This window comes from Copadichromis virginalis, linkage group LG14 (genome assembly GCF_057382275.1).
Source record: "Copadichromis virginalis isolate Kocher_CV1m ecotype Utaka linkage group LG14, C_Virginalis_male_GT1.1, whole genome shotgun sequence".
Lineage (NCBI taxonomy): Eukaryota > Metazoa > Chordata > Actinopteri > Cichliformes > Cichlidae > Copadichromis > Copadichromis virginalis.
In genome coordinates, this window is record NC_140631.1 from 20,277,182 (window position 1) to 20,293,250 (window position 16,069).

At 41.1% G+C, this 16,069-nt stretch overlaps 1 protein-coding gene across 1 annotated transcript; it reads left to right on the forward strand.

Moving 5' to 3' along the window:
- The first annotated feature begins 4,522 nt into the window (after positions 1-4,522).
- gucy2f (guanylate cyclase 2F, retinal) lies at positions 4,523-14,159 on the forward strand. Its single transcript, XM_085478820.1, has 18 exons — positions 4,523-5,264; positions 6,203-6,504; positions 6,803-7,157; positions 7,259-7,343; positions 7,851-7,947; positions 8,086-8,211; positions 8,449-8,529; positions 9,065-9,241; positions 9,380-9,536; positions 9,622-9,771; positions 10,955-11,103; positions 11,211-11,374; positions 11,484-11,676; positions 11,789-11,963; positions 12,888-12,986; positions 13,076-13,170; positions 13,246-13,331; positions 14,023-14,159. Exons 1-18 carry the CDS (start codon positions 4,523-4,525, stop codon positions 14,102-14,104), a joined length of 3,315 nt encoding a protein of 1,104 aa, XP_085334946.1. The 3' UTR covers positions 14,105-14,159.
- Positions 14,160-16,069: the final 1,910 nt, after the last annotated feature.

Here is a 16,069-nt window from a genome sequence, read left to right on the forward strand (position 1 = left end):
TCAACCATCCTACACAGGCCAAATCTGTGGAGATTTTGTGTTACACACTGTTATCCTGACATGGAACACTTCTCTCATAATGCAGGAGCAAAAACACAGAGGTCAAGTGTGATAATGAACATCTGTTGGTATGCAAACAATGCTGAAGGCCTCTCTCTATCTGCACCCTTAAGGTCCATTGTTTTCCTCGTGAGAGCATTACAGCACCATGGCACACACCCATACGGTTACCCGCACACACACATGCACCAGCACTCCCAGGGGTGCACACAAACTGAGGCCAGCATTGAGGAACTGTAACTATTGTTTTTTCCCTGCAAACAAAAAGGCACGCAGTACAGTAAGTTCTGCAGGAAAGCTGGTCATATTTTTTGCGTGTTTTGTGCAAACACTGTCACACGCATAGACCTCTTGCATCTTTTTTTGGCAATAAAAGGGTCTTCAGGTTTGTCAAAAGATCAGAACTTGCTCAAGACCCTAACACTAATCCTAGTCTAATGAAATCAAACCAGTAAACCAGCTCTCTTTCTTCTTGTTTTTCTCCTGCTATGGCATACTGCTTATTAAAAATGCCACCAAAGGATTAGAAGCCTGCTGAACACAGCCCCCTAGGCCCAGTTGGTCGAGGGAGGCCTTGAGTACTGCTTGAAATGAAAATGAAACATACACCAACCAATGAAGAGATGCAACATGTACCAAACTGAGACAAAAACATCTGCAATAAGAGACAAAACGACCCCAAAGATACACAGAATAGTTCAAAAAGACCGAAATGGAACATGAATGTGAGATAAACACAAGCAAAAGTGCAATATAGCCAAAGCCGAGCCACACAGTCGCTGCAAAGAGATTTCAAACAAGGACACACAAAGTGATACAAAATCACACTAAGTGTCTGCAGGACACATCATTGGAGACACAAAGGAAATAGAAATCACTTCTGTGTGGTTTGCTCCCACTGCGAGTTCAGGTGTTTGGGTAATATGAGTGGGTGCCTTTTGTGCTCAGGGAGCATTGTTTCATAATCTGTCCATTCTACAACAGTCATAACAGCCAGAGTGAACCTAACAACAAGTTTGTGATCGCTGGGTCGTTCTGTTATTTCAATGTCAGTGTCAACTGTGGAAACAGTACAGGCTGTAAAATCCTCCTTGGTTACAATCCCAGTGTTCAGGGGCGTGTTACAGTATCTGAAACTGAAAAACATTACTTATCATTCATGCTATTGGGATTTTTTTTTTTTAAGATAACAAGAAAAACCTTTATTCATGTGGCAAAATTCAAATAATAGATTATGGGGTAGGCAAATGATTAAGCAGGTGGAGATTAAACCTCCTGAATAATGTTTGCAGAGGAATAAACCAGAAGGGTAAAACCAACATCGCTGCTCAGATGTTTGAAAAGAACAAACGCCCAGTTAGGTTTATTCAGAGCAACGTGCTGCAAAGGCCAACCATTTAGGTTTTTCGAAAAATAGTAATAAAAGTACAAGGACTCAGAGGCAGTTGTAACAAGGCATTACCAAAAGTTAGAGATCTTGCTCATTTCTTCTGTTAGTCTATTCCAGTTATACCTGTTAGAAGTTCAAATCAATCCAATTTTAGCAGTGTCCAGTAAAGACATCTGAGAAAAAAGTTACATATGACACATTTTTAAATAAAATAAAGAAAAGAGATTTAAAAAAATCCATTTACTGTTAAGTTATTCTGACAGCTTTAAAGTGCTTAATAAATTCATCAGAGCACCACTGAGTGTGAGGTTTGGTTAATAGTTAATTCACCAGTATACACAAGCTCTTTGATTGAAATCATATACTTATTGTCAAATTCACTGAGTTACAAAAAAAGGGAAAAGAAAAAATAGTAAGCCACATTAGTATTATTTTTATATTACTTATAATACATATTTACTTGAATTCGTGAACAAAGACAGTAGTTTAAGTGGTTGAATGTTGTGCTTTGGCTAAAGTAATAATCATCATCATCATCAAGAACTAAAATATTTAAGTTTTCCTGATTTTTATTTTATTTATTTATTTATTTTGAATAGGTGGTTTAATAAATTTGTGCTGCATATGCGCCTAACTGAGCATGTGCAGAGGAAGTGCAATGCTCGAGCTTGATTTTGCCTTTTAGTGTTAAGTGTTATAAACCAGCCCGTGTTTCAAATGTCCGTGGTTTTCCCTTTAAGGAGGGTTTAACTGTGAGGGAAACAATAATTTTCTTTACTTAATTATATTAGGTTATATTAGCCAGAAAGTCTTTTGACGTCAATGGGGGGAAATATGAAAAAGCAGTGGAGGACTTGTCCACTAGATGACACCAGAGCTCATTAAAAAAAAACACTATGCGCTTAAGTTTAAAAAATATATATATTATTACTTTTTTATTATTATTTTATTTATTCATTTTTTTCTCACTTTAATCACAGAAAATAACAGCTGCAGTTTTGCTGACCCCGTCACTTAAATATAACTTGGCTCCCTTAAAAAGAGAATTGTACTTTACCTTGCTAAATGAAGACTTTGGCATGACAGAACAGAGCTCCTAAAACTCAGAACAACTTCTTTAGCATAAGTGTTTGGCTTGTTAGTGGGAGTTTCTGTGCCTTGGACGACGCAAAAAGTCCAAGGCCTTTGAAAATACTCTCCTCCCTGGTGTCTCCATTACTTGTCTCCTCCTTATTCTATTTTATCGGTCCAAAGGCATGTTTATTCATCCTTCTCCTTCGTGCCCACACTGCATTTCCGTTTTTCTCTGCACAGACTGCATATTGTGAGAATCTTTCGTGAGGAAACGTATCGTCTGACTGTGCTGATATTTATTTACGTGTGTATTTATGTATTTTGACTTGGTTGTCAGTTTATTGTCTTGCAGATGCTTCACTGTGTCCCCACAGAGCTGCACTCAGAAGCAGACCTGTGCTCGCTGTTCATTGGACGGACTTTGCGCTGTGTCATCATTTCTACTCTCTATTCCTGGATGGAGGACAGCGTTGTCAAGGTGTTACGTTTAAGAGGCTCTCCAGCTTATGTGGGATATGGGTCAACAAAGGTGGACTCAACTTTGCAGCTCCATGTGTGTGTGTGCACAATTCATATATATATATATATATATATATATATATATATATATATATATATATATATATATATATATATATATATATATATATATATATATATATATGTTCATGAAAAGTCATGTGATGATGTCTTATGTACCACCACCGTTGGTTTGTTTGTTTGTTTGTTTGTATTCATTCATCCACCCTCTCCATATTTTGTGTGTGGATGTGGTGACAACCAGCTGCTTCTGCCAGGCACAGGCTGCTTCACCAGTCATAGAAGACCGAAAAAAGACTGACGCAGGCAGAATTCGTGAGACCTGCAGGGAAAGCCCTTGTTAACTCTAATTACTCCCACTTCGCTAGAGTTCAAATTCATTTAATCCAAGCTGCACCGTGCGCACATTAGGCCAATTAAAGCGCTGTTCACTTGCCTCGGTGCACCTTGGCTGAGTTGTCTTGATAATGACCCGTTTGCTTGCTAAATGTTTGTCTCTGTGTGCACACGGAGGACCTTCTTTTTCTCTTTTATACGAAGAATGAGGAAAAATGAATTTGTTATTACACTTCTAGGCAAAAAGGCCTAACCTGGACCACAGCAAGGCTTTCAGAGTGCGCTAAGGCCTGCTGTCAATCCTCTTATATTGTGCCTCACTGAAAATGGATTAGTGAGTAACACTGGTCCCGGGTCACTTTGGAGGGATTTGATTGATTGGGCCTGTAGCTGATACTGACCTCCTATACTAACATACTAAATCATTTCCCCTTCAAATTATTACAAAACCAAAGAGTTGTAATGTTTGGGGGAGGGAAATTGCGCTTTATTTTTTATTTTTTATCGAAAGGAGGAGTGCAGGATTTAAAAAAAAACTTCGATCTGGAATACATCTAATTTTCTTTTCACATTTACACGCTAAAGAAAAAAAGACACGAGTGGTTTTGCGTCCTTTTTTAAGAGACATGTTGCCTGTGAACAGAGCTGTTTGTGGAAACGCGCAGGAGCCCTCAGAGACGCTGACTGCAGGACGTAAGTAGCTCTCCAGGGTGCTAAAGTTGTCTCCACACCCCCATCTAGGCGCTTTTCGTGACACTTTCAGCCCGTAATCCCCACACGATGACCGGCCTGTGTCTTCATCAGAGCGACACCGGGGCGAACAGGTAAAGGTATCGGGGATGGTTAGTTGGCGAGTGTGTGTGAAGACAGAACAAAGAAAAAAGAAAAGAAAGAACGCAGATCCGAGTGGGTATCTGTAAGATTGTCTCATCGGACCCTGTCCTGATGCCGTTACAGACATGTGGTGAGTGCTTCAGTTGTGCTTAAACATCTGTGAACGTTCAAATAATACTGGGCAAAATGGAGACTTGTGTCTGTACCCCGGTTTGCAGGTGTCAGAGGTGTGACTGATAACTGATAGTGAACGCAAGGCTTCACTATCTTGGTCACCGTGGGAGGACAATGCAACATATTGCTCCAAATTTCAGATGGCCGCTGTGGGAGTCCAGCCATTCGTGTGTGCCCGTAATTAAAAACAGACACACCTTACCGGCTCTGCCCTTTTACAACTTTCTGTTATGGGTCCTGCTGGGAGTGCTGACGTTCCCTTGCTGCGTCCGCTGTTTGATATTCAAAGTGGGGGTCCTGGGGCCCTGGAACTGCGACCCTGTTTTTTACAAGGCCCTGCCTGCTGCGGCGGCCAGGCTCGCCGTGAGCAGGATAAACGGGGACGCCGCTCTAGATCTGGGCCTGAAAATGGACTTCATCATCGTCCAAGAGCCGTGCGAAACCTCGAAAGCGCTCACGGCATATATTTACTACGAGGGCATAGCAGACGGACTCGTTGGCCCCACCAACCCCGGATACTGTGTCGCAGCGTCTCTGCTCGCCAGGAACTGGGACAAGGCTCTCTTCTCATATGGTTGTGTCGCCTACGAGCTGGAGAGCGCCACGGCATACCCAACTTTTACCAGGACAGTGCCGTTTCCCACCGACGTGTTGTTCGTAGTGTTGAAACACTTCAGATGGGCCAGCGTCCTGGTAGTGTCATCCAATGAGGACATCTGGATTGACACGGCTGTGAGGGTTGCTTCTGCTCTCAGGAGCAAGGGGCTTCCCGTTAGACTCGTCGGATCTATGGGCGTGAATGAGACGGAGGTGGAGAGCACGATGAGGAAGATCCAGGATGCAGGAGGTGTCAGGGGTGAGTGTGTGAGAAAAACAGTGCTCCATAGATGATTATATGCAGTCTGTGGAGGGACAGGAGAAAAGCACCCAAGGTACAATCTGTGCTGTGTTAAAGTTGTGAAATTGTGGTATGGTTCTAACGCGCAAAGGCTCTGATATTTTGGCCATGCATTTATATTTGTTACATAAAATCAGCAGTAAAACACAGCAGTGTAAATAAGTAGCATACCCTTCTCTTTCTCTGGTAATGGACCTCTATCTGTTATCTGTCGCTTACTGCCAATATTCTTGCCCAAAGGGGAGATTTTCTAAAAAAAAAAGGACATTTCGTGTGCTCAGTTTAGTCAAACGAGGTCTCAAAATAACAGTGGCCACTGATTTATATATTTATTTATTTTCAGTTCAATTTTATTATTAAATCACAACAGCAGACACCTCGAGGCACTTTATATTGTAAGGCAAAGTCCCTACAATAACACAGAGAAACCCCTAACAATCAAATGACCCCTTCTTTGACCAACTTCTGTTACAAAACACTGGGAGCAAACATCATTTGACATTAAAGCAACTTGCAGAATGGCAAATGCCAAACCAATAGATCACCCAACCAGAGTACTGCCACACCTCAGCTGTTCTCCAACACCTGAGCCGGATGCCATTTAGATAACTCAGGTTTGACCTTGTGCTTAAAGCGAAGAACGGCACCAATTTAATTAATCTGCTTTTTTTTTTTTAAAGACTTTTATTTTGACAATAAGAAGCTGCAAAGGTTTCAAACATTTCCTCTTAAATTTCTGGCACTTTTACTGCAGTTAAGATATTTCACACTCTCTCCATTCAATAAAAAATAAGGTGCTTTTCCCAACACAGCATTTGTTCATAATAGTCCTGTTAGTGCACCACATATATTCATAAGGAATTTGTAATGCTTTGTGTCTTTGCTCTTCATTTCAGTCATCGTTATGTGCATGCACTCAGTCTTGGTTGGAGGTCAGCAGCAAGCTACTTTCCTCCTCACAGCACGCAAGATGGGTCTGACTTCAGGGAAGTATGTGTTTGTGCCCTACGACGCTCTGCTCTACAGCGTGCCCTATATGAACGTCTCCTACCTCCCTCTGCAAAACAGCAGCAACCTGAGAGAGGCCTACGACGCCGTGCTCACTATCACAGTGGCCTCGGAGCCATTGTCCTTCAACGAGGCGTTTGCTGCGGCCAAGAGGAGCAAAGAAGTGACACTGCCCATGGAGCCAGAGCAGGTAGGAAGCCAATTCAACTGATTTCACTCACAATGTCCTCCTTGTTTGTTATTCCATCACACATTGTTGCATATCATGACATATATTGGTGCAAAGGCTGAGTCATTAGACAGTTATAATGTTTCCTGCTGTCTCCACACGCATATTATAGAAAAACATAATCACATGCTTTTAATAATAATATATGATTTTCTATATTAATTATAAAATATCCTTTTTAGCAGCTGTAAATGACTGAAATAGGAACCCCGTCATGTTTTCTGTTACAACCTTGCTAAGCCTTCGCTTGAACCTGCAGGTTCATCCGCTGTTTGGGACCATCTATAACAGCATCTACCTGCTGGCCAAGTCCATCCAAAATGTCAGGAAAGCAGGCATGCAGCTGTCAGGGTCGAACTTGGCCTATTTCAAGCGGAACATCACTTTTAATGGCTTCAACCAGGAGGTCAAAGTGGACACCTCTGGGAGTGTTAAGACCAACTACATCATCCTGGACTCTGACAACAGGGGCAGCAAGCTGTACCAGACCTATGTAGTGGACCTAACATCAGGGGCACTCCGTTTTGCGGGGAGGTCCATAAATTTCCCCGGAGGGTCCCCTCCTCCCTCTGACTCCAGCTGCTGGTTTGACCAAGGCACCATCTGCACAGGAGGTATGAGGCTCTGGTGTGTTTGTGTAAAGAGGTGTGAGTTTAGCCAAGTCTACATTTTGTCATTTATCCATCAGTCTAATGCATACCACTATGGTCCTTAGGTGTGGAGGTCACCTACATCATAATAGCGTTAGCAGTCATCTTCTCCCTGGCTGTTGCGGGGCTCACAGTAATTCTCTATATCAGGTAAATATGCAAAGTCTTTTTTTTTTCCAACGATGCCTCCCGCTTCCAAGCCTATATTCAGAGATTTGAAGTAGTGTGATCTATACCATGTGGTATGATGTGGGTAATAACTAATATCATCTCCAGAATCACATATTATGCCTCTTTGCTTGAGAAGACATGTCTCATGTATAAAAGCTTGAGAATTAGAAATGTACTTTTAACTTAGAGCTCATCTCTGGATTAAAGACAGTCAGACACACCAGAAGAATCTACTCGAAGAACTATAAGCATTCTCCTTTTTTTAGATAAAATGGTGAAAATTTGGGTTTGTTCAAGCCACTATTATTTTTACTTATTAAATCATGACAGCAGGGAATATAAATTTGTAGCAAAACAGAAGAAAAAAAGCGTTTTTCCAGATGTAGACATTTGAGGGAGACATCACTACTTCCCCCGTATCGTTTCTGAGATTCAGGGAATTTGTTGTATGTGTGCTGTTTACCTATTGTAAAATCACTTTGGCAGGAGGAGACTTCATCAGATCCAGCTGGTCAGAGGTCCCAATCGGATCCTCCTGACCTTAGAGGATCTCACTTTTATCAACCCTCAGCTTAGCAAAAAGGTAAGTCATCATTAAATTAGACTAAAGCACACCGTTCCATCATCTGTGCGTTTTCCACATCGTCACATTTAATGTCTGCCAAGCACAGCATGGCTCTCATTTCTAATAAATCTTTAAATGGTGTTTGATGTCATGCAGAAAATCACTTTAGAAGATCTGAGCGAGTCCAGGAGCGCTCTGGAGGAGAAATCTGCAGACCCCTCACACTCTGTGAATAGCATGCAAACAGAAACTCATGAGACCACTAATGTAGCTGTGTACGAGGTAAGCTGAGTTTACATCAAATATTCACTAAAGCTTCTTAACATAAGCTGGTGAGTAAGTGAGGAAGGTAAGGGAGATCCTTGTGTAACATAATGTCTGGGCCAGTGACTCAAGATGCTTTATATACAAAATTAACACATTTCAGTGGAAGGAGGTTGACTAAATAAGAACCCTTTATGACTCTATCAATGGAGAGTTTAATTTCATATAACAATAATATCATGCTTTTGCATTTAGGGCGACTGGGTTTGGCTGAAGAAATTCGAAGAGGGCCACTTCAAGGAAGTAAAACAAAGCACCTCCAGGATTTTCATGAAGGTAGAGCAGCATGTCCAACTTGATGTCACGTAAATGCATATTAATATGCCTCAGGAGACATTTTCTGCTTTCTGTGTCTTCAGATTTTTATGACAATTTGTGGAAGAGAGTGATCTGAGAGCAAGTTAGGGTTAGAGTCAGAGTGAACTCTATTGTTGTCTCAGCCCAGTATGGATATACAGAGAGATGAAATGTGACGCTCCTGGTCAACAGCATACACAGAGGGCAAATAGCAAGACATTGTGCTCTGACACCACTATATATATATATATACAATACAAAATACAGTGTATACAAATATACAAAATATAAATGCAAAATACTGTGTTATCAAATGGTACAAATACAAATATAAACTATACAGTGTTATTGTCATGTGTCATTTCAACACAATATTTAGGTGACATGTGCTCTCCTGTGTGACCCAATGATGAATGAGAAAAAAAACCTGAATGTGTAATTCCTGCAAATATTCAGACTGAAAAATGTGTATGATTTTTTGGTCATCTTAACAAACTGCAGCTACTTTTCTCAGATGAAGGACCTGAGAAACGAGAACGTAAATCCGTTCCTGGGCTTCTTTCTGGACTGCTCCATGTTTGCGATGGTGACGGAGCACTGCTCGAGGGGCAGTCTGCAGGATCTGCTGAGGAACGAGGACGTTAAACTAGACTGGATGTTCAAGTCCTCCCTCATGCTCGATCTCATCAAGGTGATAAAAAAAAAGTCTTTTAGAAAAGAACCGCTTGCCATTTTTTGAAGGGAAGAAAACAGCAAGAGTTTTATTAAGTGTTTTTAGTTGTTTCTTTATGATTGAATCAAAGTGTTATTTGCATCTGAATCTTTCTAGGGTATAAAATATCTTCACCACAGGGACTTCCCCCACGGCAGGCTAAAATCCCGAAACTGTGTGGTAGACGGCCGTTTTGTCCTCAAGATTACTGACTATGGCTTCAATGAGCTGCTGGAGTCTCAGAAAGCTCCTTTAGAAGAGCCCCCACCTGAAGGTACTGTTTGCTGTGCTGTGTTTTACACTCAATATACTTTATTGAAACAATGCCAGAATCTAAATGTTTCCTTTGTTGTACTTAGATCTGTTTTGGACAGCACCAGAGTTTCTACGCGACCTTGCAAATTCTCGCAAAGGGACATTTAAGGGAGACGTGTACGGTTTTTCTATCATTCTTCAAGAGGTGGTGGTGAGAGGGCCACCGTACTGTATGCTGGGACTGCCACCTGAAGGTGTGTATTCATCACAGAATACTCAAACAATGAGTTATTTACTTATTTAGTAAGGAGAAGATGGAGATATCTGATTTTGGTTTGGCTGCCACCAAAAGCTGTCTTTCCACTTCAAATTCAGTTAACAGAGTGTCAGTACAGAGATAAAAGTAATAATAGTTTTGTATTCTGTCATTTGTTTTTAATTCTGCTTAGTGTCAGTTAGTCTCCCGTTTGATTTCTTTCTTGTTTTAGTTTAATGTTCATTAGTTTTAGTGTTAGATCTGTTTTTTAATTATTATTGTATGGAGGGCATGTGTCAGACGTTAGATTTCGGAAAATCCACAGAAGTTTTTGAAAGCATTTGTACGGTGGCCCTGAGAGGCCAAACGGACTGCAACTTAAGAAAACACCAGCAATAAGAAAAACGCTGCAAAAGCACACAAAATACAACGGAAATAGGAAAAATGAAAACAGAAATAGGAAAAAACAGATTTCCAAAAGCACAAGGGAAGTGTTGCTGGGGAGACAATAACCCGACAGACCAGTTGCAGGAACCAAGAATTGCGCTGGGAGACACTTAGAAGAAGTGGAGGATCTATCGGTTTTGTGAGGAAAGAAAAGATGAGGTAAGTGTGTTAACCTAACTATTAGCCTAAAAATCCATCATTAGTATTATATGAATCATGATAAAACACGCCTACAGTGTTTTGGGTTCCTGCAACTGGTCCGTCAGGTTATTGTCTCCCCAGAAACACTTCCCTTGTGTTTTTTCCTATTTCTGTTTTCGTTTTTCCTATTTCCGTTGTGTTTTGTGTGCTTTTGCAGCGTTTTTCTTATTACTGTTGTTTTCTTAAGTTGCAGTCCTTTTGGCCTCTCAAGGACACCGTACATTTGATTCACAGTGTCGTAGACCCCCACAGTCTCAATTAACAATCCCTCAAAGGTTTATCAGGGAAATTCATATAATTTTATCAAACTAGCAAACAGTAAAATTATATTACCTGTATATTTTTACTTAAGTTAGTTTTCCAAGTTCACAAAACTGTTTCAATTATTTTAAAATTTTTGTTTAAGGTTTTATTTAGTTGCATTATTTTTATTTCACTTAATTAAAATGTTTGTTTTACAAACAGCTTTAGTTTTTAGTTTTGCTTTAGGCACCTGTAATAACTTTGGTATTTATTCATCCCGTGTTCTCCAGAGATTATCCGTAAGGTGAAAAAACCTCCTCCCATGTGCCGTCCTACTGTGGCTCCAGACCAGGCTCCGCTTGAATGCATCCAGCTGATGAAGCAGTGCTGGAGCGAACAGCCTGACCGCAGACCGACCTTTGATGAGATCTTTGACCGGGTTCGTTTTTGCAGACGACCTCGTGGCCTCATTTCTTTACTTCATCTAAACAATTTAAAGAGCTCTATACATATTTGTTTAACATGACGCCGTACTTTTTCCAATAGTTCAAGCTAATCAACAAGGGTAAGAAGACCAATATCATCGACTCCATGCTGAGGATGCTGGAGCAGTACAGCTCCAACCTCGAGGAACTCATCAGAGAGAGAACAGAGGAGCTGGAGGTGGAAAAGCAGAGAACGGAGAAGCTGCTGTCTGAAATGCTTCCACCGTCAGTCAACACTCTCACACAATCCTGCCAGCATGAAGTTTGGAAAATAAATGTACCCCTACTCCATGATCATCTCATTCGTCCTTTTTTTTTTTCTATTTCTGTCCAGTTCTGTGGCAGAGGCCCTGAAAACTGGTGCCACAGTGGAGCCAGAGTTCTTTGATCAGGTGACAATCTACTTCAGCGACATTGTGGGTTTCACCACCATCTCCTCGCTCAGTGATCCCATTGAGGTGGTCGACCTCCTGAATGACCTCTACACACTATTCGATGCTGTGCTCTCTAACCATGATGTCTATAAGGTCAGGGAATAATATCGCCTGATAAACACCCAGTTTCAGAGGTTACTGGTCTGAAACCTTTGACTTCCACTTGATTTGCCCTTTCACTGAATAAACTTCTTGATTTGTCCAGGTGGAGACCATCGGTGATGCTTACATGGTAGCATCAGGCCTGCCTAAGAAAAATGGCAACAAGCACGCTGCTGAGATCGCCAACATGTCTTTGAACATCCTCAGCTCAGTGGGAACCTTCCACATGCGACACATGCCGGACGTGCCCGTCAGGATACGAATAGGAATCCACTCAGGTGGGCGTGGCAGTCTTTGGAGTCATTATCAGCCTGACAAGCTTATCAGGTAGAATCCAAAGATGAATGTGCGTCGCTGAAAGAGATTTTAGAACAGGAATCCACATAGTAGTCCGATCATATTTATTCATTTAGAAACAGTATATGTTGGCTACTGTGGTGCATCGTACAAAATAACACAAGAACTAAAAAAAACATAACAAGACTATGACACAGATAAATATACTGTGTAGTAAGTATAAGAGTTGCAGTCTTGGCAGTGGACTTTGCAGTGCTTTCGGCTTGATGCAGAGTCAATGGACAAGCATTAGTTCAGGTAGACACAGGCAGTCACAGCTCATTGCCATTCCAGCCCACATCAGCTGACATCTCATTGTATGCTTGAATTATCCTTTAGCAGGAAATCCACGTCATAGCTTACAACATAACCCCTCCAAACCCTACGCTGTAACCTTCCACACCAATCAGAGGTGCTGCGGGCTGCATCAGCCTGATTAGTAGTTGCATTTCCTTGGAGGTGTGCATCAGGTTAAAGTTACCCCGCAGGGTTAAGAGGCATTTCCAGGTATGTTATTAAGTTATTTGCTGCTAAAGCACAACTCAGGCATTATAGTGCATGGTTTAAGCTACTTTAGTTTGCCCACAGTTGCTGCACATCTGCAGTCCACTCCACTGCAACCCACCTCTGGCTCAGCCGCTCAATTTCATGTTTAATCTCTCTCGTATTTGTTGTTATTGATGCATGCTCTGTTATGAGGTGGGACTCTTAATGCTTCTCTCCAAGTGAGTGATGTAAAACACCTCAGATACTAAAACTTTCCTAATTGAAACCATGGGTTTCACCTTTAAATGAAAACACCACTAGTAACGGACATTTTTCCATGAGTGAATGGAATGATTGGACTTCTGTTGTGTATTTTGCAGGGCCCTGCGTTGCAGGCGTGGTGGGTCTGACTATGCCTCGGTATTGCCTTTTTGGAGACACCGTGAACACTGCCTCTCGTATGGAATCCACTGGCCTGCGTACGTGCGATCTTTGCTGCATCGTGGCATGTTTAGGTTGACTCTGTTGTCTGTATATTGTCTTTATATGCGCTTTATCCTATCCTCAGCTTATAGAATCCATGTAAATATGAGCACAGTGAAGATCCTCCACTCTCTTAACGATGGTTATAAAATAGAAGTCCGAGGAAAGACAGAGCTTAAGGTAACACTTTGGGAAGGACTTACTTATTTACTAAAAGACCGACTGCACAGCTCTGAGTTGTTCTTTTTGTTGCAGGGTAAAGGTATTGAGGAGACATACTGGCTTGTGGGGAAAACTAACTTTACAAAGCCTTTGCCAAAACCACCAGAGATTAAACCAGGGTAAGAGACAGAGTCTCGCTTTTCATTCGCTCACTGCACCGTCACAACAGCTGAATTTAAAGGGAAATAATGAAATGTGTGCGATTGTCACAATTTGCCATTGAAGTCAGATTCATGAGTCACTTGTAAACATCTTTTTTTTTTCAGATATATTTTCAGAAATGTTGCTTTTCATTAGTGTGATGCACACATGTAACTTGTGTCCTGCCACTCATGCAAACTGCAACTATCCACATGTTGCTTCAGGCAAGACAATCACGGGCTGAACCCTGAGGAGATAGCTGCATACAGGAAAAACAAAGCCGAGAAAAAGGCTTGACCTTCTTAGTCCATACACAGGAGGTATAGACCTGCATGCCAGCTGGTGTTGTGCTGTAAAGTGCTACCGTGATGAGATTGTGCGCATAAATTTCCCTTATAGATATCTGGATCTCACAAATTGCTTGTGGTCTGGCAGTGCCACATTAATCTTTTGATCTTGTCGTATCTTCTTAAGCAGATTGGGGAAAGCCCTCTTTGTTTAGTGCATTCGTTTTCATTGTGGCTGGCTGGTGGTTTGTTTTTGTTTTTTTAAATTTACTGTGTTTGTAGCAGCTCTCGTTGTGTTTTTGTGGATCCTAGAGTACTCCCTAAAATTGACAACTGCACAAATTACAGCCATGATTTTAACACCTTACTCTGTGTCAACTAGGGACAACTGGCAAGAGATGGTGACAGAGGAGATCAAGACTCATTTCCGCAAGGCCAACAGGCAGGTGGACAAAAAGTTGTGAAGGCAAGGAAGAGAAGGAGAAATGTGGAACAAGCAAAACTAGAGGAGAGGAAAGGAGAGGAGAAAGCATCAGGAGGAGTAAGCATCCATCCAAATAGAGACAAAGAGCTGGGAGGGGCACGCAGAGGACAGAGAGCACCACCCAGCTTCTCACTGTGGCTTAAGGCAGACTTCTTTAAGAGGATTGTCCATCGACCGGCTAATCTGCCTGCAGCCAGCGCAGCAAAACACAACGGTGCTAATGTAATGAGAGTTACCTGCCTACGTACCTGCTGCCAGAATCACGGGGAAAGTGCACCACTCCTTCATGATGGATGCACTCGCTCACTCCTCTCTGCACTCACCGGCCACTGCGTGGTCACCTATTACAGGGCAATCAGAAGCTCACTTGCTGGAAAATTTGAGTGCCCCAAACGCCTATTTCAAAATGAAATGTTATCATTTTTTCTGGTGATTTTATCTGTTTTTAGTTTGTTATAAAGCTCATAATATAGTTGTCGAGACTGTTACTTAGCTGTGGCTGAATTCTAAAACTGGTTAGCCATTCAAAGTTTGAGGCAAAAGCTGCTACTGTATGAAAATAACAAGATGAGAGGAAAAAAAGAAAGGGGTCGATCAGTTTTTTTTCTACTGTCTTGAAGCACATGACAAAGTACATTTAAGCCCATGCCTACTGAAGGAAACGGTTTCCAGGGCCTAATCCGTGGATCGACTTCCTTCGAGGCGTGGACGTCTATCAGCAGAGAATGTACCTTAGTCTGTAACACAGTCAAATATATTCTCAAGTAATATTCAAGCATGCCATTCAGCGTGTTAGTACGAGCTCGGGAGCAGCTTGGGAGAACAAGAAAACAGAGACTGCTTTAGATTGTCTTCCCAAAGTGACTCAACTTTATTCACAAGTCCAACAGTTTATATAGAGGGTAAAATTCATGAGACAGCAGATTTATCAGTTTAAACCAGTACAGACCAAGATAAGGCAGCGTCTTCCTGCCCTTGGGTGAAGAAGCATCCTTTGTGTAGTTTATTAGTTCAGCTACAATTGTGATTATCTCAGCGACATATTTTCAAGGCACAAAACGAAGAGTTCTTACATTAGTGAAATCTGAAACAAACCATTTGGCCTTCAACAGGCGTCTAAAAGATTAAGAAACTAATGTAGCTGAGGGAGTGATCTCTGTGGTATTTCAACCTTGTACCAGCCTGTGATTCTCACACATCAATTCTTGGGTCAAAGAGAAAAATAACTAAAACAAAGGGGCCTTATTGAATGACAGAGTTTTCCTGCATAATGTCACTATAAAACAATATCCAGTAAATGCTACCATGGTACTAAAATACCTAACACCTACAGTTTTTTTTCTTGAAATATTTAACAAGTATAAATAAGGAAAAGTACGACTCATTTTTATTTCGGTCATGAGGAGGAAAATGGCCACTTCCTTTAGTGAAACATGTCACTGTTTCTAATGTGCTCAGTGTCATTTTAACATCTATTGTCAGCACTCAAAACTCTAGTTAAATGAATCCGCCTTAATGTTCTGTTTCTGATGAGGTGCTCAGTAAGACGATACAAATAAGATACATGTTGAAAATCTATAACAGACCCAGTGAAAAATTCTCAATGATGTCAGACATTTTAAACCTGTAAAGCCTGAATAATGAAAAACATCAATAAATAAAACTGGAGAGATTATTCAACCTTGAATTAATAGAAGACATTGAATATCAGTTTGCATATACGAGCTTTAACTTGTATCATGTTTAATACATAGGGCGTTTTTGTGAAATTTATTGCTCACAGTCACACTGTATGTGTGTCGACTGTATATACATCAGGCTTTACGGGGAAAAAATCAAAAATGTAGAGAAAACATTATGTTTTTATTCACATCAACCAAAATTCCAACCAAACTTTTATTATTATTTAATTATTATTAACACACGTGAATTTGTAATCGTGTGT

Coding starts and splice junctions, on each gene's coding strand:
- gucy2f (XM_085478820.1), top strand. CDS start 4,523: ATGCAACATATTGCTCCAAATTTCAGATGGCCGCTGTGGGAGTCCAGC. Junction 5,265..6,202: donor GGATGCAGGAGGTGTCAGGG/GTGAGTGTGTGA, acceptor TCTTCATTTCAG/TCATCGTTATGTGCATGCAC. Junction 11,964..12,887: donor ACGAATAGGAATCCACTCAG/GTGGGCGTGGCA, acceptor TGTATTTTGCAG/GGCCCTGCGTTGCAGGCGTG.